Here is a 21,033-nt window from a genome sequence, read left to right on the forward strand (position 1 = left end):
TATATATATATATATATATATATAGCAGTAAATTACCAGACATATTCCTGAATACGTTCATAGCTTCCAGTATATTTTTATTTTGACCACTGTTCCTCACCAATAGGGAATGTAGCATCTCAAAATTAAAATTTATTAAAGACTCCTTTACCTCTAAAATGTCGCAAGAAAAAAGTTACTCTGGAAAATGAGATATTGGAGAAACATACAGAAATGAGATAATGAAGAAATGAGCATTGAAGCTATCATGAAAACAAGATGTGTAAATGTTCGAAAACAAATTGCTCTATCCTGATTCCTTTACTAGAATTAACAATTATGAACAGCCTCACTTGAACATTTTTTTACTTGAGGGAATGGTGTTTTTTGGGGGTGGGGTTTGCTTTTAAAATCAAACACAAAAGCCAAAGGCAAGTGGTGGTGGCAGCAGGACTAGCAGAGCACATTCTCAGTTGAGAAGAGAGACTCACATGGTAATAATGAGACACGGAGCAAAGACCAAGGGAGTCTGGGAATCCCTCTATCATCTGATGACTGTAATGAAAGACCTGTCATATCGGTCGGCCAGACTGGAGAGAACAATGTATATTACAAGCTTGCTTACAGTCACTGTTAGAGAGATTAAGATCAGTAATGAGGGGAATTGCCAGTTTAAAAGAAATAAACACTGCTTATTCCTTTTGTCATTCATTTATAAAACATTTATTGAGCACCTATGGTATACCAGCCACTGTCTTAGGGATATCGAGGTAAGAAATATTTTCTTTGCTTGAGGCGCTTATGAAATAACTCAGGGGACAGCTGGAAGATAACTAGTTGTAATACCATGAGAAACGTTTTCTAATATACTTCTGGTAAAGTACAATTGTATTACGTAATAGGAATCAACTAGCTCTGAGTCAGTTTCACAGAAAAGGAGATGTTTGAATTGGACCTGGAGAGATGATAGTTGCTGTACACAAGGCCAACATCAGATGATACATGCAACTGGTTGTTTTGAGATTTGAAACGAATCATTTAGGTAAAGCTATTTACTGAGGCATATCAATTACGAAGGCTTAAGTTGCGAGTAACAAAAACTCAGACACATGATTGTTCAAATAATGATGAAATTTATTAATTCACATATATAAAATTCCAGAAATTAAATGGCCTTCGTTCCTCCCCACTTTGCACTCTGTCATCTTCAGTTTTGGCTGCATCTCTGAGCTGGTAACACAATGGATGCAGCAGTCCCACATTTACAAAAAAGCAAAATGTGCAGAGGAGAAGAGAAACCATCTCTCTGGCTCTTTCCCTTAGGGGTAAGGGAATTTTATGGAAGCCAAAAATTTTACTTTTCCTTTGGTCTCATAGGACAGCTGAGTTCTATATGGGCCACAGGATTGATTCCTGAATCAATCAGTGGTGGGGAAATTGGAACAAGAATGATGACACTAATGTCACACTGCCCCATGGGCCAACATGCATCGCCATGTTTTCTTACTATCTTTCAAGCAGAGAATGTAAGCACACATGTAGAACCAGTAAAGCAAGGTTTGATCACTTGTTCTTTATTTGAATATCATCTCCGAGTACATTTTCAACTGTTAAGGCACTTATTTTGGGGACAGGTCTTGGTTTCCTGAAAGTGAGTCTAGCGTTTTTGCTTCCCCTGTTTTGTCCTCCAAATATTTCAATGACTGTTATATCTATAAAAAGACTGTATTGTAAATTTCTTCTTTATATGTTGTCATCAAAAGAAATTCTTTATTCCACTTAAGTGATAACATTATGGTGCCAAAATGTCTACCTTTTTAAAAATTTGTTTTTTCCACAAACAGATGATTTAAATAAATATTTCTTTGAAGAATTATTTGACACAGGCAGATACTAGTATGAATATTCTTCTTCTGGTGCCTAATTTTCTGGTCTTGTTCAAAACAACTGGAATTAAAAGTTGTGATATAAATCTAGAGCTTCTGAATCTAATCCTTTTTCGTAAAGGCAAAATTGCCAAGTCCATATTACTTAGGTTACAGAAATAACTGTACAGAGATTTAAATAATCTACTGCCTTTCTCTTTTCGAATGCAGATATCGAAATGCCATTTTTCTCTCTAAAACTTCTCTTCACAATTTCAAGTGGTATCTTTTATTTTTTTTTCCAAGTGGCATCTTTTAATATCAAGATTACTTGGTAAGCCTAAAAGATGAATTTTGCAAGCATTAGCTCCACCTCCTTTTTAGGGCTTAAGTCACAAAACACCATTCAATGGTAATTGTTACCTTCCTTTCAGTGGGCAATCACTCTTGATGAACAACAGTGATAATATTAATAACACCCTATGCCTCCCTCCAAGAAACTGAAGAGATCTCAATTACGTTAACTGATATCAGTTCATCAACCCTGCAAGGAAGGGAGGAGAGACTATTATTTTAATGAAGAGTGTACTCTGGAACCATGATGTGTCCAAACAAAAAACAGCTGAGGTGGATCAAGCAAGGGTGTGCTTCTCCTCTCAGGTGGGGAAACCACCTTAGTCAGGTGTTTATTGGACATTTGTTGGGATATTCCTAAAGAGTTGACTCAGCATTCAAATTTCAAAGGGCTATTGAAAATTATCTCCATTCCAGAAATAATACTTATCAAGTGACTTGGGGGTGTAAGTCTCTTTCCTAGAAGCTATAATCATTGACTTAAATTCAGCTTTACATGTTGATTTTCCATTTCTTAATTTGGGGGTGAATAAAATGAGTCATGCTGGTGCCTAGAATGTTTGGTCTTGCTGCTGCTCATTGGTTATTTCAGAAGTCATGTGATGAAGATGCCTTTTAAATTAAGATACTGGCAGCACTGTATTCCCTGAGTTTCTTTGGCTTTTGGTTGTGAGTGCCTCTTCTCAACAAGCTTTCCATCATGATTGAGCCCTTCTTGGGAACCTGGAAGCTGATCTCCAGTGAAAACTTTGAGGAATACATGAAACAACTAGGTGAGAAATACCATTACAAGATTTAGAAACTGGCAACACATTTTGTTATATGGTCAGCTTTGCATTTCACAATAAATTTTCCTATAATTCTCTTTTTTGTGATCTTAGGAAATAGTCATGTAAGATTAACAAAGTTTATGTATCTACTTTTGATTTTAAAAAGTATATATATTTGAGAGAGAAAGAGAGAATGAGCAGGACAGGGGCAGAGAGAGAGAGAGAGAGAGAGAGAGAGAGAGAGAGGGGAAAGAGGGAATCTCAAGCAAGCTCTGTGTGTCTCATGAACTATGAGGTCATGACCTGGGCCACAGGTGGATGCTTAACCAACTGAGCCACCCAGGTGCCCTGTTTTTTTTTTAAATAACTAGTAATAATTGTCTCATTTTGGAATACTAAGCTCACATATACTTCCTTGTCATTATCTTTATATTTAAGTCCATTTATCCTTTTCGAAAATATTCATCCTATCCCCTGGATAGAGTTTCTCCCCAGCTTCATCATTTCATTTAATAGCATTTCTTAGCTTCAAATTTACAGATAATAATTTCTATAATTAAATTTATCAGCTAAATTTGTTTCAAGCTTTGCTTTAAGTTATAACTTCAAAAGAACAAAAGCAACAAATGAAATTTCTACTTGGTTAATGTTTTAGAGTCTTCATATATATGAGAGATACTTAAAAAACATTATTTTGAAGAATTTCAAAATTTTTATTGGAGAAATGAAACATTTTTACTCATTGAATGTCTCTCCACTGGCTATTTCTCAGAAGTCTAAACCCTATCCATTCTTTAGCTCTATAGTCAAGTTCATAAACATCAATTATAATGGCTCAGGTCTATAGCAACTCAACTATTCTTCACTAATGCTAGAAGAACAGTAATTATTTAATAATTAATTTTTAATAGTTCATTAAGAGAAGTCTTCCTTGCAATAATAAACTGCATATAAAGCCAAGAATTTTTTAACCTTATTTTCTTCTTTAAATTTGGTTGAGGTGATCAATGCATAAGAAGTCAGTGTGTTCAGAATGTAACATTTGTCCCTTTTTCATGCTTAGTATTAGCTTTCTTAGGGAGATAGGAGAAACATACCTCTCTATTTCTTCATGGATTCATAGACCCACCTGTTTTGAGTTTAAATTTGGGGGCATCTAAGAAATTTTGGGCTTATGGCAAGAGTAGCCCTTGATTGACTGAGAGTGGACTGAGGCAGAGGACAAGAGGGGATAACAGCTGAGCACCTACTATGTGCCACTGCCATGCAAAGTGCTTTCACTTAATCTCCTAGCACAGCTAGGAGGCAAGCACTATAGTTGTCCACGTTTTGCTATTGAGAAAGCTGAAGGTTAGAGAAGGGAAATAACATGCCCGAGCTCACAAGTGGCCAAGCCCAGGTTATAACCACCTCGCTCTTCTCTCTTTTGTCAACCACAGCTAACACTGCTTCTCCACAGTCAGGTGTGTCTTGTCAGTTTCACAGTCTGAATGCAAAATCGAGTTTGCTATTGGTACAGGGAGAGAAGATTCAGCTCTTCTGCCCACCTATTACAGGAATCAAGTTTGACCATGGACAATCCCCAACCTGAACAGGGCCAGGCTCTAAGCCAAACTGTCATTTGTCTGCTTCCTCTTTTCTTGGCCAGATCTGAATGTAATCTGCAAATAAAAGAGGGGCTTGGGCTTCCTAAGTCATACTCTTTTTGAGGAGTTTAGATACTTTGAAAATTGTATTTCTTGTTTTGCTTTTTTTTCCTAAGTGTGCTAAAATTCTCAGTTAGAAAACCTGTGTTTAAATCTCAGCTCTGCTACTTACCAGGCACCTCACTTAGAATAAGCCTCTCTCTCTCTCTCTCTAGGATGCTGTGTACTCATCTCTAAAATGCAGATGGTAATACCCCCCTCATAGCTGTTGTAACACTCCACAAGGTAAAGCATGAGTTCTGATTCACTAAAAGGCACCATGCAGCTATACATTTTCGAGGAAGCATGAGTCTCCAAGATTTTCGATGAGGCACAATAGCCTCAAAAAGTGAATTTAGCTTTTCAAAATGTCAAGTGTAATTACTGACACATTTTCTCAATGAGTTTGCTTGGCTCAACCTAGCTATTACAGTGAGCATTGAAGAAATTATAGCGCATTACCCAAAACCTGAACGGAGGAAGTATGTATTCTTTTTAAATTGCTTTCCAACACGTTGTTAGCACTTCTTCCTAAATGTCTTAGGAAGGCATATTGCTTTCTCCACTTTACAGGAATGAGCACAGCAGCCCGGAACCTGGCGGGGTTAGCAAAGCCGATAATCAGTGTTAGTGCCAACGGGGATGAAGTGAACATCAAAGTAGAAAATTCCCTCAAGAACACTGAAATCTCCTTCAAACTGGGGGAAGAATTTGATGAAATCACAGCAGATGGTCGGAAAGTGAAGGTAAGAACTAAATAAGTCTTCCTGGTGTTCCACAATCCAGAAAAAACTAGGAAGCACTTGAGCATGGTTCATTCATATCTAATTTGATTAATTACCAAGTCACTTTAGGCTTGTTTTGTTCATTACTATTGCATATCTCTAAATTCAACCCTTTTGCAAGTTACTCTGATGGTTAACAGGCCAAAAAATTTGATGTGTTTTTATTTTTTTCTGATCTCTTTGCATAAAAGAGCATATACAAGAGAACAATTATTCACAAATAGTTTAGGTATTGTTCGGGGAAGGAGAGCATTAACTGAATACTCACTTGATACCTCTCTAGTTTGATGATAATAAAGTATGACAACAATTGAGGGGAGAATTTGGGTGAAAAAAATGTCAAAACAGAAATTAAAAAGTAGATGAAAAGTCTTCTGTAGGTGAAAATGTTGTGAATTGCTATTTCTAACTGATTCCTTTATGCATCTATAGAGCATCGTAACATTAAGCAATGGTTCAATGATTCATGTCCAAAAATGGCTTGGCAAGGAGACAACAATAAAAAGACAAATTGTAGATGGAAACATGGTAGTGGTGAGTTTTCTGTAAATTGAAATTTTCCGATACTCCTATTTGAGGCATGCTTCTCAAGTTACTCAATTGTTTTACATCCTGATGTGAGAGTCTGGAGAAGGAGGGGTAGAGCAAATTTAACCTTCATGCACCAACTCTAATAGATCCCTCTTTGCTTTTAGGAATATACCATGAATAAAACTGTCAGCACTCGCATTTATGAAAAGGTATGAAGGAAATTTCTACATCAGTGGAAACTTGTTCACTAACGAGAAACTGGGACTTGAAGAAGATATGCCTCAGGGCCATTGATTTAAAAAAATTGTTCAACATAAATTTGCTCAATAAAACCATCAAATTAAGTGCAGTTTTGGAGCTGTGTGATAGCGAGGGTTGGGGACAAGCTGATTAATTGGTGAGGTAAGAAGCGACTTGCTTATTATATGATTATGAGAGCACCAAAGTTCCCCTACCCTCTGTCTACCTGACTTCTATAGTCCTTAGGTTCCCTCCAGTGGACCCATTCCATTTAAGTTAAGGCATTCTGTCAAAGAGTGCTCTGTTGAAATTCCTGTGACCTCAAAGAGGGTCCAATACACTGCAGATACAACCACTAGGAACTACTTTGGGCAGTACAGATGCTGGAAACCAACATGCTGACTTTCTGTTTTTGCAGAAGGCTGGCCCTGCTTATATAGATGGATAGAGCACAAAACACAGCCTGGACATTATACACTGTGGCACTGTGGTTGAATTATTGTAGAAGAACATTTGAAATAATTATTGTCTCACTCGTCCATAAGCCCATTTAAAATAATCAGGCCAGTACACCTGTCACCACTGTTTACAACTTAGTCTTTGCAGAATGACCTTATATTAAATGCCAGTACTGAATGTCTAAGTTCCTGGTAAGAATATAATATCTAGAGCTACACAAAGTCCCTTAATAATTTCATTAACTACTGTTACTAGGAAATACTCTCAGGGTTTAGAGAGAAGAGGAAGAATTATGTAAATACCATGTTGTACCTTAAATTCCAAACTGATAGCAGTCAGTCAAAAATAAGTCGTGAGAGTTAGGTTTAATATGGGCTAAAGTAGAATGTCCATGTAATTTGTTGTCTACAGTGGAAAGGGACTGTATCAATAATTACCCTTGGACAACAGGCAAAAATGGGGACTGCCCTAGGCAAACTGCGGGGTATGGCTGCCTTTGTAGGGATGAAATTGAAAGGTAATCTATAAAACGAATAAGCATGGGAACCAAATCAAGGAAAGTAATTAGGCCAAGGAGAGGATCTAGGATTGTCATATTAAACCCTGAAGACGCCTAAGCACACAGCTGTGCACCTGAAGTGATGGGCTTGGTGGTGGCCACACAGCTGCTGGATGTGGGCGATGACAGGCATTCCCACAGGACTTGGGCCTGTCCTACCTAAAGGACTCAAGTGTGTACAAACTGTGACCACGCTTGCTCCCCAGAGGTCAAAGGGACTCTCAACCCCCAATGTGTCCTTGCACAAAGAGGGACACGGGCCAATCCTTCTTTAATCAGAACACAGTCTGATTGCAAGGGGCGTGCAAATGACAAGCCACTTTAGCAACACCTCAGAGCACAACCATTAGGGTTTCCCACAACCGTTAGGAAGAAGACACTACTCTAAAAAGCACTAGGCACTTACTCATTTAGATCTGTGGATTTACGGAGGCATAATTAAGAAAACAATACTACAGGTCTCAATTTTCAAGACTCATTTCTCTCTTCTTTATGCCACAGCTCAAAGTACAAAGAACTTAAGTGAAACAAAAGCCTTGTGTTGTGTCTTTAGTAGGTAGAATAAAACATACTACTCCTGAGGAAATCATTGACTCAACAAATTCTTACTCTGACAACACATGTTAGGCACAGAGCTCACAACTTTTGATGTTATAAATAGGCTGGCATCTTGAAACTCTACTGCTTTTACTTTTATTCTCAGTCAACGCACGTCAAAATTTCTGTAGAAAAAAGGTCACTGATGCCTATACTAAGAATCATTATTAGTCTTTCCTAAGGACTTTCACATGATCAGTCACTTGGTATATTTGACTTGCCTTTAAAAGTTATCCTATATCTGTAAGTAAATGATAACGTATCTGTCAAGTTGTACAGGATTTATCATTATCTATCTGTAAGTAAATAATAGTGTGTCATATTTGTTAACTTGTGTTGGAAATAATGGAGCTTTTCATTATAGTGAGTTGAGCAATGAAAAGCCATTATTTGTTCACTTTCCGAAAGGGTTTGAAATGAAGGAAGTAATAATAGTTTTTATAAGCCACGAAGGAAAATAACACTGACAAAATAATTTGTTTTGAACCTTCTTAGTGTTTTAATTTTCATAAATTTTTGCATAAAAATGCAATAAACATAAAAGTCCATGCTTTTCTTCACTGGCCTTAAAAATAACTAACTATGCCAAAGATAGTAATCTAGATGGAAAAATTAGGATGAAATATCAGGAAATAACCTAATCCTGAAGTTACAGGTTAAGATTTCTAAATTGAACGTTTAGGGAAAATATAGTTTGCCCATTTTTTAAAAAAAATTTTAACGTTTATTTATTTTTGACAGAGAGAGAGTGTGAGTGGGGGATGGGCAGAGAGAGAGGGAGGGAGACTCAGAATCCAAAGCAGGCCCAGGCTCTGAGATGCCAGCATAGAGCCCAATGGGGGCCTTGAACCCATGAACTAGGAGATCATGACCCCAGCCAAAGTCAGACGCTTACCCAGCTGAGCCACCCAGGCACCCCTGGTTTGCCTATTTTAAAGTCTGATATCTAGATCCTGTGTAAGTTTTGGAGACGGACAAGGCTGGGAAGGAACCATCTAGACACCAGCCCCATGCTAGAATCAGACTTGTCTGTTACCCCAGAGATGCACTGCAGTGAAGTGAAATGAATGGGGTTGGAGAAGCAGTGAGAGCCAATTGAATCCTGCTTCTGTCGTGGACACCTATGTGAGCAAGCGTGAGCTGTTTAACCACTTCGGTTTTCTCCTTTGCAAAATGGAGTCTATTTGCTTTACAGAGCTGTGTAGTTGGAAAATTAGGGTGAAATATCAGGAAACAACCTAATCCCAAACCTACAGGTTCTTAAGATTTCTAAATTGAACATTTAGGGAGAATACTGTGTGTGTATGCATGTATGTCTACCTGTGTGTGTGTGTGTGTGTGTGTGTGTGTGTGTAAATAATACTTTATCTCAAGGCCTTTATACCATCTCAATTATTGAAAACATTTGTAAGACATAATTAAGGAAATAAAGTAGGAAAAAAGGTAGGCTATCTGTGTAATACATGATTAGAAAATCACTTTAACTGTTATGAGTTTATATTTATTCCTTATGAAATAAAGCTAGACATGCTAACGCTTCTCACTATCCTTTGCAAGTGAATTATTTTTCAGGGATTCCTTTCTCCCATCAGCTGTAAGGGAGCAGATGGGCTAAGTCCTAAAAAGTATTTCCTGTGGCTCTTTATGCTAATGCCTGAAAAGTACAGCCTACTTTAATGCTGTGAACGTCACTTTCTCACTAAGAGGAAAAAATGCAAATTGAATAAAAAACTGTGGCCAGCTTAGTATATGCTGTAATGACTAACAAAAGAAGCTGAGATGCAGAAATTATCTTCTATTTCCTCCCCAGTGAATGAGTAACTTTAATTCTCAGGTGTTCTATTAGGAATAATGATTTGAAATCTTAGACTAGATTTTGCAAGAGGCCATGTACGTTACAGTCTAGAAAAAACAAAGCTTAATGCATTGTTTGGAGGAATCAGAAACTACTTCCCTCTCTTTATTGCCATTCAACAAAAGACAAGCTATTAACCACCTTTGAGCAGTGTAAATGTCACAGCAACTGTCACCATAGCAACCAAAAGATAGGATATCCACTGGTGACTAAGGAGCTTACAAGAAATGATTTGCATTAAGACAGCAACTATAATCTCAATATTGTTAAACGTAGAGAAAAACACTCATCTGAAACATGTAATAGGAAGATATCAAGCCTGAAGTGCCATTGTCACCTTCTGTCAAATAGCTGTCTCCGGTGGGGGCACCAGATGCCTTAGTGGCTGAGTTCTAAAGATGAATGAGATCATCAGTCTCAAGGCATCTTGTGTCTAAACCATTTCATAAGGGATCTTCCTACATAATAATGGTTCATTGGCTCTTTAGTGATATCCTCACTACCTCCATCTGCAAATGATAAAAAATAATAATTGGGAAAAAGGAAAATAATAATTGGATATTCTAATATGTCTCTGACCGTTTGTTTAATGTCTGTCTTCCTAACTAGGATATAGGGCCCATATGGGCAGGAACTGTTGCTGTTTCACTCACCACGTACTCTCCAGTGCTACCTCAGTTCAATAAATTTGTGTCGAGTAATTGTCTACATGCATGCAGGTGAGAATATGTACAATGAGTCTTGGAATCAACTTATGTGCACTTTCCTAGTGGTGTGCTATGGTCTTGTCATCCTGGACACGGAAAAAAGTGCCACTAAAAGAGTGACCAGTGAGGGAATGAGTGCTGCCATTAAGTTTCACACTTAGACGTGCCCCACCACCTTTGCTTTCTCCATGCTTCCAGTGTGTGTGAAAAAGGCAAGAAAAAAAAGGCAGGGGAGGGAGAGGAGAGAAGGAAGTTTAGCAGAACAATATTATTGATCATAAGCACCAATTTTAGATGCTTTCATGTTATTTATTATCTGATTTAATGCAAATAATAACCCCTATAAGTAGAAAATTTTGTATTTTCTTCATTCAGTTGGTCAACAAATATTTATTGACTGTCATGTACTTGGGATACTACACGAGTGAAATCACATGTTTTCCCCACTTGTATGGAATCAAGACTTCAGTGGGTGATATACATATTAATCAAATAACATCCAAAATTAATAAAAATTGCCATTGCAGTAACTGTTAAATGATGTTATACAAGAAGAAGTTAAGAAAGATGATTGAATTGAAATCTAAAGGATGTCAACCCAAGGGTAGGAAAATATGATTGAGCTGAGATTTAAGGATTAAACACATGGGAGTGGTTAAACATTCCAGGAAAAGAGTACATACGAACACCTGGTGGAAGCAAGTTGGAAATTAATACTTTCTTTCCTATTCTCTGGAAGATTTTGTGTAAGATTGGTGCTATTTTTTTCAGAAATATTTGTAAGAACTCATTGGTGAAGCTCACAGGCCCAGAGTATCTTTGTGAGAGCAATTTTAACCATAGTGATAATAATGGATTTGGGAGTATTCACATTTTTTACTTCTTGTATTATTTTTGGTAAATTGTGTTTTCTAAGGAGTTTATAAATCTCTTAAAATTTTTTTAACATTTATTTATTTTTGAGAAGAGAGAGACAGAGCATGAGCAGGGAAGGAGAGAGAAAGAGGGAGACACAGAATCTGAAACAGGCTCCAGGCTCTGAGGTGTCCGCACAGAGCCCGACGCGGGGCTTGAACTCACTGACCGTGAGATCATGACCTGAGCAGAAGTCTGACACTTAACCGTCTGAGCCACTCAGGCGCCCCTGTAAGTCTCTTTTAAATCTTAAAGTTTATTGGCATGAAGTAGCTCCTATTATTTTCTTATGATCTTTTAAATTACTGTGTTATATAACCATAATTTTTAATAACTATAGGATATACTGATATATCCTTTTTTTATTCCTGCAATTAATAACTTTTACCCTCTCTCTTTTTAAGTCCATCTTGCTAAAAGTTTGCCAATTTTTATTAGTCTTAAAAATTTTTGGTCTTAGGTGAAAAAATGCCCAACGTCACTCATCATCAGGGAAATACAGATCAAAACCACAATGAGACACCACCTCACCCCTGTGAGAATGGCTCACATTAACAACTCAGGCAACAACAGATATTGGCGAGGATGTGGAGAAAGAGGTTCTCTTTTGCATTGTTGGTGGGAATGCAAACTGGTGCAGCCACTCTGGAAAACCGTATGGAGATTCCTCAAAAAACTAAAAATAGAACTACCCTAGACCAAGCCATTGCACTACTAGGTATTTACCCAAGGGATACAGGTGTGCTGTTTCGAAGGGGCACATGCACCCCCATGTTTATAGCAGCACTATCAACAATAGCCAAAGTATGGAAAGAGTTAATATGTCCATTGATGGATGAATGGCTAAAGAAGATGTTGTGTACACACACACACACACACACACACACACACACACACACACACTAGAGTATTACTCGGCAATTAAAAAGAATGAAATCTTGCCATTTGCAACTACTTGGATGGAACTAGAGGGTATTATGTTAAGCGAAGTTAACCAGGCAGAGAAAGACAAATACCATATGACTTCACTCATATGAGGAATTTAAGATACAAAACAGATGAACATAAAGGAAGGGAAGCAAAAATAATATAAAAACAGGGAGGGGGACAAAACATGAGAGACTCTTAAATGCAGAGAACAAACTGAGGGTTGCTGGAGGGGTTGTGTGGGGGGGTGGGCTAAATGGGTAAGGGGCATAAGGGAGGACACTTGTTGGGGTAAGTGCTGGGTGTTGTACATAGGGGACGAATCACTGGAATCTACTCCTGATACCACTATAGTACTATATGCTAACTAACTTGCTTGTAAATTAAAAAATAAATTTAAAAAATTTAAAAAGAGAAAAACAAACAAATAAATAATTATCAAACAAATAAATGGAAAAGCGCTTCCAAAAAAATTTGGTCTTGATATTTTCTATAACATGTTTGTTTTTATTTTTATCCGCTTTGTCAATCATCTATCTCTATTGACTCTTGTTTCTTTTGCTTTTTGAGCATATTTTCCTGTCTCTCTGTTCTATTTATTTTTGATTGACAACGTATGTGAAAAAATTGTAGAAATAATTTAGACTTATGGTGACATTATCTTCCTTTGCTTCTGGCTGGTAGCGAGGTTCACTGGCTGTCCAGATCATACTAAACTAATTTTGAGAATGGAATTGATGCTAGCACAGGCCTGTTTAATTCACCTTCTCCCCTATGCTGCAACCTCTCAATGTCCCAAACCAAAGCATGATGACGAACCAGGACTCTCCCTCATTGTTCCCCTAACTCTGTAACACAGTTATAAACTTTCTTCAGACTTGTGCCTCTCACTTGCCTTTTGCAGAATTCAGAGATCGTAGAAAGGCAGGGATCTGCCCCAAATATTGGGACTGTTCCTCTGGGCTTTCCTTTTTCACCCAAATCCTAGACCCTTAATTTTTCTCTGCCTTTGTGTAGTTTTGATGCCTTGAAGAAGTTTTTAAAAAATCATCCATCTTTTCTAAGATGTCATAGTTGTAAAGTTAGTTTAATTTCCTCACCTATTATGAGGATGTGAAAATTCTAAGGTCCTCTTTTGTTTTCTCAGTTATTAAAAACATGAACATTTAAAAAATGACCATTATTTATAGTGACCCATTGTTCGACATATTTTTCTTGCCCCCAGTTATGATCCCAGTATTGCTATTTTGCAAATAACTTCAGACTATATACTAATTTTAATATAGAAAGTAAATTCCACAAGGGCATGGGATTTTATTCAATGATGTTTAACCTTGAACAGTGCCTAACATTTAGTAGGCTTTCAATATTTTTTGCAATTAAATGAATGAAAGGAATGGAGTCAGATTTTTGGCACTCAAATGAGTGATCATGAATTCTTTGTTCATTTACCATAGGATGATTGGTTATCACTTTCCCAAATATATAATGGGATACAGCTTGAAGACAATATGTGAGAGATATTTACCTAACATATTATCTAGAGCAAACTTTCTTTATTTTGTTTGGATCTCTGGACATTCTCTTCAGTGTATGATTCAAGTAGCTCCCCTTTTCTTGAGAATTTACATAGGCAATAAATCTATGAAAGGTGAATCCATGCTGTAAACAGACTACATTTAGTTCAAGTATAAATATATGTATCTAGTTATAATGTGGCCCTGGTGTTTATTATCCACTCTGTCACTAGGATATTGATAGCTTTCTTAGGTAAGAGTGACTCAATATCTTAATCCTGGTTTAGTTTGGATCTTCTCTCATTGCTTTGATCTGTGCCTTTGGTTCACATATGAGTCTCAGAATTTTATTTTGGTATGAATATATCTGGTTAATTCTAGCAGTCAGTATATTGCTGATAAGCTAAAATAGAAAATTCTTTTCTTTGTTTAAAATTGCTTCAAAGTTATAAGCCTCGCTAATATATAGCTCAATGTTTACATTTTCAATCCACAGCTATTCCTATAAGCAACACAGGAACTGCCTAAAATTCATATAGCTCTCCTTTATCAGTCACTCTGAATACAAAGGCTCAGCTCAGGTGGGATGGTTTGAGAGTCTCACAGATTTAGGGAGAACACCTAAATGTTGAATATTTAGCTTCACTTCTCAATTAAGTAGGGTAACAAAAATTTTTTTGAAGGCACAAGTGATACCATCATTCATTTTTATTAAGTGTTTTGGTTAAGAAAATAACACATTTGCTAATCAAAAGCCCTTTTTTTTTCATAGCTGTTTCTTCTATTCCAGTACAATATCCTTCCTCCAGTTATATTCTCTTGGGTCTAGGATTGGGTTAGCTGATTAGCTCAGGAATTTTTCTAGTCACTATTTCATTTCCACTTTGAGTTATCCACGCATGAGTAATGTAAGGTGAGGCTTGGAATCACTGTATAAGATTCCATATTTTTGACCCAACCTGGACTCTAACCACATAAGTGCAATGGTTATGGCACAGCTATAACATTTGTAACCTAAACCCTAGAGGCCAGCAATTCTACCTGTTATGAGCAAACTGATCATGGGATATTTCCCCATGATGAATTTCCCACTGTTGTGAATAGTGCCAACCTGTGTACAAATATATAAAACCTAGTAATATCCGTTGTCTTACAATCAGGATTAATGCCAATCTAGAAAACCACTAGGAAAAGGCATGACAGCAAAAAGTATTCCCAAGAGCAACATTTATATTTGAAGTGGTTTTATATCTGCTCCCCCTGGTCAAGACTGAGGCTCTGATGTACCATAGTAGCCTGGATGCCTCATCTCTTGACTTTGTCCTCTACTGATTTGGGGGGTGAGAATGAATGTCTCTATCTAGTCATGGGGATGTCAGTATGATCTGACCTTTGGCCAAGGCCTCGGTGCATATGTGGTATAAAGGGAGCAGTGTCAGATAACGGTCCAGAGTCCAGGCTGGGGAACAATGCAAGTTCAAACCTCCAAGTTACCTAACCTCCCCAAGCTTCAGTTTTCTCATTGGTAGAATAGATGTAATAATAGTACCCAATTCTGGGAGGTGTTGAGGGAATTCAGTGAAATAATCCCTGACAAGCAGTTAGCACAGTGGCCCGTAACAAACTCTCAATATACATTAGTATTATTTATATAGAAAATCCTTCTCTTTATAAAACTGTAGATTCATTTTAAAGGCTTTACATTCAAAGTTGTTATATTAACTAAGAACCTGCTTAATTTAGACTGAAAGGTTTTTTTAGATGAAAATCTTTGCTGCGGTCTAAGAGCGTGTTCTGGTGCTACTTCTTGTCCATCCATGAATACAATTTCTGTGCTCTGTTGTAATAGACTGACCGTATTGTCTGCCCACTCAGCCCGCCTGGGATATGTGAACTATGCCAAGCCTCCCTTACCTATGAATACTTCCTCACACTGGTCCCCTGCATTTCTCTCCCACTACATATTTGAGGCGGATATCACAATACTCATGGACATTTTCCTCCCTTTCTTCTCTTTCAATAAGAATTCTTAATTTTGCAGACTCAGGATTGAGAGTGACCAAGATGCCTAAACACACACACACACACACACACACACACACACACACACACACACTCATTCATGCTCATATAATTCAATTTGGTATAAGATTCAATTCATGGAGTCTTTTCCAAAGCATTAAGGACTAAGCACTTCTTAAAAATGTAAGATTGACCAAAAAAAATTTTTGAAGGTTCAAATAGTACTCTCATTGATCTTTATAAAATTTTTTGGAGACTAAAGGAAACATTATGTGGGGCTTTCTTTTGTCCTAATGGACGATTCATTGCCGAGTCCTGACACTGCTTTTCCCCATTGGGTCTCTGTGAGAGTCACATGCTTTGGACATCTTTGAAAAGAATCTTCTGAGGCTTCAGCATCTTATTTGAATCTCCTGAATCTCATCTAGAACTGTGTTGAATTCTCATCCATCGCAATGAGCAACAGATTCCTGGGCACCTGGAAACTCGTCTCCAGTGAGAACTTTGATGATTACATGAAAGCTCTGGGTAAGAAATGTTTTTGTTTTTCTGGTTGAGAAGATCATTTTTGAGAAAGCTGCATGACTATTTCCTTTTAATTCCTTTTCCAGGACTCTGGGAAAGTACAATCCTTTTCTGGAATTAGTCTTCTATTATGGAATTCAAATAATTTATTTGCATTCTGCTTGTGGATATTTTAATAGATTTTAACCTAAATAAGAGCTGCTTAAATACATGGAACTTCCACTGATTTCAAGAGTAGTTTCATATCAGTAGGGCTTTGCTTTCAGAACTAGAGGAAAGAAATCTTAGAGACTTAGTCAACCCATCCTCTGGCTTTTCTGAAGGTTAGTTTTATAACAACTGAAGTGCTCATAAAATAGGCAGTTGAATATACTAAAATGAATAGAAAACCTCAATCTAAAATTTTAGTGTTTAGCTAAACCAGAAATTTACACTAATTTCAGACTTTCCTGGAATTGGAGCAGTGGATGAAGATGGAAAATCCAGTCATTTGTTGTATCAGCTTTATTTTATACTAATTCTAGGGAGTGTTTGGGGCACCTGCATGGCTCAGTCAGTTAAGCTTCCGACTTTGGCATAGGTCATGATCTTGCAGTTTGTGAGTTTGAGCCCCACATTGGGCTCTCTGCTATCAGCCCAGAGCCCACTTTGGATTCTCTTCTCTCTCTCTCTCTCTCTGTCTCTGCCCCTCCCCTACTCTCTCTCTTTCTCCCTCTCTCTCTCTCTCTCTCTCTCTCTCTCTCTCAGAAATAAATAGTAAACTTAAAAAAAAAAAAAGAGAATGTTCCATATGAGCACAATAAGTTTGAAGAGTCTTTGGAAATTTCCAGAGCTGTGTAAATATAATAGAAACTGATGTCAAATGACCCAGGTTGCCATGTTTGTCAAAGTGTCTGTAGCCTTACTTAACTGTTCAGAAAGCTTATGAGAAAGATTCTATTTTTAGGTAAAATGAGCAAAATCATGTTATGTTGCCTAGAAAACTATGAGAACCCATCGGGATAGATCCATACTACGAGGTTGGTTAGAGTTATGGACGTGACCTAATATCTGAGGAAGAAGCAAAATACAAGAGTCTCAATGAAGGACTCCCTAAGTATGTCATTTTCAAATTTAGAATGCATAAGATCACCTAGGGGTTTGGTAAAGTATAGATTCTCAGACTCTACTGCAGAGATCATATATATATATGTATATATATATATATGTATATATATATATATGTACATATATATATATGTATAGACATAGACATAGACATCTATTATGAAACATAACAATTCATATATACACGTACAAGCAAAACTAGTTTTTCCTTCATGTATTCTCTCATTTGACATTTCTTTTCCATGTATTTCTATAGCCTTAGTAGTAATAGTAATAAAACAGGAATCTAGTTTTGTTTTCTTTTTCAGATACAGAAAATTAAAAAAAAAATCAGTTACCTGTGATCATTTGCAATGGTACAGATCTTGAAGAAAAATGGAAAGTTTTTTCTTACAAGCTAAACTTAAGGGCCAGAAAAAAAATTTTCAGAAATGAGATTCTATTAAGGATGTGGAGGCTTTTCTATATCCACAATATTACTGAGGGTAAAAATCATAGAACAGTGTATATCTGTCACAGTCTCACTTAAAATATACCTATACTATTTATAAGTAAAACCAAAGTGTCCAGAATGATCCACAGAAAATATTAGTGATTTTCAAAGTCAGTGGGATTGGATGTGGTAAAAGTGGATAAATTGCACTATTTAGGCTGAACGCTTTTACTTAAAATCTGGAGACGTTACTTTTGTAATAATAAAACCTCAGCTATTTAAGTCTATGGACATGTATTTCCACGAGGTGGTTAAACGTGGGAGGAGGTCCTTGGTAGTGAGTGACAGTACCTGCCATCTCCACACCTGAGACACAACTGAGCGTAAAAGGTGGCCATTCAGGGGTCCCTGGGTTACTCTGTCAGCTAAGCATCCAACTCTTGATTTTGGCTCAGTCATGATCTCACAATTTATGAGTTAGAGCCCACACTGGGCTTTGCATTGACAGTGAGGAGTCTGCTTGTGATTCTCTCTTTCACTCTCTCTCTACCCCTCCCCACTCATGCGCGTGCTCTCTCTCTCTCTCCCTCAAAATAAAAAAATAAACTTAAAAATAAAAGAAGGTGGCCATTCATAGTCTCTCTAGGTATATCTCTTGGTCAACATAATTCTAACACTATCTTGATTTTCAGGTGTGGGGTTAGCCACCAGAAAACTGGGAAACTTGGCCAAACCCCGAGTGATCATCAGCAAGAAAGGGGATATTATAACTATAAGAACTGAAAGTACGTTTAAAAATACAGAGATCTCCTTCAAGTTAGGCCAAGAGTTTGAAGAAACCACAGCTGACAACAGGAAAACAAAGGTAAATTTTAATGTTTCTCTTCAAAGTTGGATCAGTCTGTGGCTCAAGAGGATTATTCCTATTAGTGTTCAAAAGGGTAGACCTACTTCATTCCACTGAAAATGAATGTGACTTGGGGGCACTGGCTAGCTCAGTCACAAGGCTCTGGATTGTGAGTTTGAGCCCCACGTTGGGAGTGGAGCCTACTTAAAAAAAAATAAAATAAGGTAAAAATAGAAAAATGAACGTACCTCGTGAGACATCTATTATGAAAACAATTCAATACTGAATGAACGGCTTCTTTAATCAACCAAAGTCCAAGCAACTTGATTATGGGAACTTGTCTTTGCAGAGCACTGTAACCTTGTCAAGAGGCTCATTGAATCAAGTGCAGAAATGGGATGACAAAGAGACAACAATAAAAAGAAAGTTGGTGGATGGGAAAATGGTAGTGGTAAGAATATTTTCACTTCTAAATACAAAAATAATGCTATTTAAATAGAGAAACTGGTTATATATTTGTTTCGAAATATTCTTTTTTTTCCCTTTGCAATACAAATAGATAAAAATGGCTAAGAATAAAGTCAGAGTTAATGATTAGGTGATGTTTTAACCATGAAGACTCAGCGATAAGTACTTCAAGTATAGGTCCAAGGTTTTAGAAATAACAAAGCCCATTCATTATTTTAGAAATAACACCTAAAATAATAGTAAAGTCAAAAAAGTATGTATAAATATCACCAGTTTGGATTCACAAAGAGAAAAACAAATCTAAGTTTTAAAAGCAAAGTATTCCTGAACAGCTCAATTATAAAATATTTGTAGCTAAGTGTGTTGCTTTCAAGAATCCAAAGAACTTGAACTAAACCAGGGCAATAATTTAAGCTCAGCTCATAGGAAACCCTTTAGTTAGCAGATAAGAATGATGACCAGGGTTGCATGGGATGGCCTTTAATGATTTAAGTTTTTGCTTCTGTGCTTACTAATACATACAGTGAATATAAATTCATGTAATTTTAAATGTTTTTTTTTTCCCTGTAGTTTAGAGATTCTTATCCCTACCTACAACATAGATTTAGATGGGAAGCGAATACCAATATATGGCCCCAACACAGATCAATTAAATGCAAATCTCTGGGAGGGGAAGAAGGAGCCATCAGTATTTTTAAATGTTCCTCAAATGATGCAGATATGCATACAGTTTTGAAATCCACTTTTAGTAGAGTCAAATGCATGCAAATTATGCATAAAAACCTGCCACTTTAAGAAAATTCTTCTATAGTAACATAGATTGACTTCAAAACTGTTTCTCCTATTTCAATTATTATAATTCTGAATTGCTGGAGACTGACACATTGATATTCTATTTCTTTCTAAGTTTAATGTTCTGAGCTTGTTTTTATTTTCTGTTGCTATTTGCAAATTTGCCGTTTTCTAGTTTGAGTTTTAGATACTCAATGAATCTCTCTCTTTTCTTAAGGAATGTAAAATGAAGGGCGTGGTCTGCACCAGAATTTATGAGAAGGTCTGAGAAAATCATTTCCTCATTGAAGTGGCATTTGATCATTTGATGTTGGAAATCAACGGTTTTTGTTGGCAAGGCCCAACTACACTGCAATTTGTTTGTTTTTGCTTTTGTCTTAATAGATCAGAGAGGTAAAGGTCTAAACTGAGGATTAATCTAAAATTCAGTGTTGTTGAAACATTTTCGATTTGCATGCATTTCCTTACTGTATTAAAGTATGTATACTGGCCACACCTAAATACTTGATAACGTCATTTAGTGATCTGTGAAATTCTAACTTATGTTGTACTTTGTGCATCGAAGTGCAAGTAAAGCAAGTAACTGGATAGTAAAAGGAAGTAAATGTATTGATCGGGGTAGCAGGAGCATAATGGGAAGAGGATCAGAAGCGAGACAAACTACAAGGAAAGGATTTAAGTCAGAGTTCTATCCCAGCGAAAAGGGCAGCCTCTACTCAAGCCAATTGTTTGAAAATTGAGGGGTAATTTATGGACAATGAAATGCACAGATATTAAGGGTAGAATTCAAGCCATTGTAACAAACGCACGCACCCATATAACTCACATCCCGATCAAGATAGTGGTGCCTTTCCTTAATCCCAGAAGGTTTGCTCATGCCTCTTCCCAATCACTGTCCCGCCCTGTCCCATTTCCACCAAAAGCAAGTAGCGATTTGGTTTCTATCATTTGGTTTTGACATTATACTTTTCTTTCATGTTTGGGTTTTTATACAAAGAATATTATTTTTAATCCAAAAAAGTATACATTTTTAAATGAAAAGGTAACCAGGAAAATTCTTAAAATCTTTTTTTCTTATTTTTTTCTAATGTTTA

The 21,033-nt window shown here is 36.8% G+C and overlaps 2 protein-coding genes and 1 long non-coding RNA gene across 3 annotated transcripts in view; 2 read left to right on the plus strand and 1 right to left on the minus strand.

Annotated features, from left to right (window-relative positions):
* Positions 1-21,033, minus strand: part of LOC121038064 (uncharacterized) — a 259,619-nt gene that overhangs the window by 112,773 nt on the left and 125,813 nt on the right. The gene's annotated exons all lie outside the window — the stretch shown is intronic.
* On the plus strand, positions 2,843-6,313 carry LOC121038060 (fatty acid-binding protein 9-like). The gene is made up of 4 exons (XM_040487518.1): positions 2,843-2,971; positions 5,227-5,399; positions 5,871-5,972; positions 6,134-6,313. The coding sequence occupies exons 1-4, from the start codon at positions 2,899-2,901 to the stop codon at positions 6,182-6,184; spliced, it is 399 nt and encodes a 132-aa protein (XP_040343452.1). The 5' UTR covers positions 2,843-2,898; the 3' UTR covers positions 6,185-6,313.
* LOC121038057 (myelin P2 protein) lies at positions 10,378-20,447 on the plus strand. Its single transcript, XM_040487508.1, has 5 exons — positions 10,378-10,398; positions 16,196-16,295; positions 18,525-18,697; positions 19,029-19,130; positions 20,157-20,447. The coding sequence occupies exons 1-5, from the start codon at positions 10,393-10,395 to the stop codon at positions 20,205-20,207; spliced, it is 432 nt and encodes a 143-aa protein (XP_040343442.1). The 5' UTR covers positions 10,378-10,392; the 3' UTR covers positions 20,208-20,447.

This window comes from Herpailurus yagouaroundi, unplaced genomic scaffold, assembly GCF_014898765.1.
Source record: "Herpailurus yagouaroundi ecotype Mexico unplaced genomic scaffold, PumYag 165, whole genome shotgun sequence".
NCBI classification, from domain to species: Eukaryota; Metazoa; Chordata; class Mammalia; order Carnivora; family Felidae; genus Herpailurus; species Herpailurus yagouaroundi.

Bases quoted from the DNA above. Each gene is read 5' to 3' on its own strand.
- LOC121038057 (XM_040487508.1), top strand. The intron at 16,296-18,524 runs GTAAGAAATGTT...CTTGATTTTCAG, and splicing joins TGATTACATGAAAGCTCTGG to GTGTGGGGTTAGCCACCAGA. The intron at 18,698-19,028 runs GTAAATTTTAAT...TTGTCTTTGCAG, and splicing joins CTGACAACAGGAAAACAAAG to AGCACTGTAACCTTGTCAAG.
- LOC121038060 (XM_040487518.1), top strand. From the start codon at position 2,899: ATGATTGAGCCCTTCTTGGGAACCTGGAAGCTGATCTCCAGTGAAAAC. The intron at 5,400-5,870 runs GTAAGAACTAAA...ATGCATCTATAG, and splicing joins CAGATGGTCGGAAAGTGAAG to AGCATCGTAACATTAAGCAA. The intron at 5,973-6,133 runs GTGAGTTTTCTG...CTTTGCTTTTAG, and splicing joins TAGATGGAAACATGGTAGTG to GAATATACCATGAATAAAAC.